This window comes from Lipotes vexillifer, unplaced genomic scaffold, assembly GCF_000442215.2.
Source record: "Lipotes vexillifer unplaced genomic scaffold, Lipotes_vexillifer_v1.1 scaffold3102, whole genome shotgun sequence".
In the NCBI taxonomy this organism is placed as follows: Eukaryota; Metazoa; Chordata; class Mammalia; order Artiodactyla; family Lipotidae; genus Lipotes; species Lipotes vexillifer.
This window is the reverse complement of record NW_006778806.1, coordinates 127,487-129,882: the sequence shown is the minus strand read 5'-3', so window position 1 is coordinate 129,882 and position 2,396 is coordinate 127,487. Positions and strand designations below refer to the sequence as shown.

Sequence of the window (2,396 nt, the reverse complement as noted above, 5' to 3'; positions counted from 1 at the left end):
GGCGGCAGGGACCCCTGGGAGGTGGGTGCCGGGTGGGGCAGCACTGCAGTGAGGGCAGGGGTGGAGGTGCCGACTTGGAAGGGGACCTCCTTCCCCAGGCAGTGGGGGCTGCGGTATCACCAGGGGCAGGCTGGGCACTGGCTCCACAGTCACACGTGACATTAAATTTTATGTCCTTGTCTAGACAGGGCAGTAAACAGAGCCCTGGGGCCAGGGGTGCTGTGGGAGGGACAGGAGGGATGGGGAGACTGGCTGGGAGTGAGCCTGCAAGTGACTTTCGGGTGGGTGAGGGCGCAGGGCCTCCATCGTCCCCCAGGTGTGAACGGGCACAGGTGTGGGGACCCGCAGCCTGCGGCGGGACTCTGACCAGCACAGCCATGACAACCAGTGCCAGGGGTGTGAGAGGGGTGCAGGGGGCCGTGGAACCCAAAGCAGGCCCAGGTGGGCGTTAGCGGAGGGAAGTCTTCCTGAGATTGCCCCCAAGGGCAGGGCGGAGGGAGTGGCAGGGGGACCACCCCTTCATGGTGAGCAGGGCGGCGTGGGTGAGCTGGCGCCGGGGCTGGGGGAATGTACATGGCAGGAGACGCAGCCAGGGCAGTAGGGAGCCACGATGGGAGCAGGGCAGAGACTGGTCCACACGCCCTGTGAACGGTGGACCGGAGGGGAGACTGAGTCTGCCGAGGCAGGGAGGGAAGATGCAGGGGCTGCGAGGCAGGGGTTGGGAAACACGGAGAGGCTTTTGGGATGGAATCCGCAGGCCCTGGATGACTCTCAGTCCTGGATCGGGAAACCTGTCCAGAGCTCCGGCTCCTCCGGCCTTCCCTGAGCGCGCAAAGCGGAGAGCGCAGGCCCGCCTCCCGCCCAGCGCGGCGCCGGGAGCGAGGACGCCCGAGCTCCCGCGGGAACGGCCACGGGACGGAATCCCGGGCCTGCGGCGCTGACCGCCAGAGCCGGAGGGACGGCGGCGTGGGCCCAGCGGGGACAAGCCTCCGGGTCCCCGGGGACGCGCGCGCGGCGGGGAGAAGCCACTTCCGTTCCATTTCCTCCCCGGCGGTGGCGGGAACGAGGTCTCGGGTCTCAGGTGGGGCTGCGGCGCCCCCTGGAGGCCCCGCTCTGGCTCGCGGCCCCCCGTGCGCACATCGGCGCGTGCGTGCGGCCGAGGCCCGGGGCCCCGGGTGGGGACAGCGCCCCTCGCGGGAAGCACGTCGCCGGGGTGGGAGAGGCCGCCCCCTCCGCATCCTGACTCTGTCTGCTCTGATCTCTTCAGATTCTGAGCTCGCCAGCCGGGAGCAGCGGCGCCCTCGGGACGGCTGGACAGGCCCCGCGCCATGCCCGAGGGCTGAGCAGAGCCGCCGCCGCCGCTGCCGCCGCCGCCGCCGGGCCTCGTCCCGCCTAGCGTGGGGCTGCGCGCGCCCAGGTCGGGGCCCCGGCGGCCGACCATGGTGCTGCCGCCCCCGGACCGGCGCCACGTGTGCCTGACCACGCTGGTGATCATGGGCAGCATGGCGGTCATGGACGCGTACCTGGTGGAGCAGAACCAGGGCCCGCGCAAGGTCGGCGTGTGCATCATCGTGCTGGTGGGCGACGTGTGCTTCCTGCTGGTGTTGCGCTACGTGGCCGTGTGGGCGGGCGCCGAGGTGCGCACGGCCAGGCGCGGCTACGCCATGGTTCTCTGGTTTCTCTACATCTTCGCGCTGGAGATCAAGCTCTATTTCATCTTCCAGAGCTACAAGGCGGCGCGGCGCGGCGCGGCCGACCCGCTGGCGCGCAAGGCGCTGACGCTGCTGCTGTCGGTGTGCGTGCCCGGCCTCTTCCTGCTGCTCGTGGCGCTCGACCGCATGGAGTACGTGCGCACCTTCCGGAAGCGCGAGGACCTGCGCGGCCGCCTCTTCTGGGTGGCGCTGGACCTGCTGGACCTGCTGGACATGCAGGCCAGCCTGTGGGAGCCGCCGCGCACCGCGCTGCCGCTCTGGGCCGAGGGCCTCACCTTCTTCTACTGCTACGCGCTGCTGCTGGTTCTGCCGTGCGTGGCGCTCAGTGAGGTCAGCATGCAGGGCGAGCGCGTCGCGCCGCAGAAGATGATGCTCTACCCGGTGCTCAGCCTCGCCACCGTCAACGTGGTGGCCGTGCTGGCGCGCGCCGCCAACATGGCTCTCTTCCGCGACAGCCGCGTCTCGGCCATCTTCGTGGGCAAGAACGTGGTGGCGCTCGCCACCAAGGCCTGCACCTTCCTGGAGTACCGCCGCCAGGTGCGCGACCTCCCACCGCCCGCGCTGGCTCTGGAGCTGCAGCCCCCAGCCCCCCGGCGCAACTCGGTGCCGCCGCACGCGCCGCTGCACGGCCAGCCGGGCCGCCCCCACGGGCCCTCACCCACGCGAGACGCCCTGGACACGTGA

General features: G+C 71.1%; 1 protein-coding gene across 1 annotated transcript; it reads left to right on the top strand.

The window, feature by feature from the left end:
- The first annotated feature begins 1,439 nt into the window (after positions 1-1,439).
- TMEM121 (transmembrane protein 121) lies at positions 1,440-2,396 on the top strand. Its single transcript, XM_007451948.1, has one exon. The coding sequence runs from the start codon at positions 1,440-1,442 to the stop codon at positions 2,394-2,396; it is 957 nt and encodes a 318-aa protein (XP_007452010.1).

Bases quoted from the DNA above. Each gene is read 5' to 3' on its own strand.
- TMEM121 (XM_007451948.1), top strand. From the start codon at position 1,440: ATGGTGCTGCCGCCCCCGGACCGGCGCCACGTGTGCCTGACCACGCTG.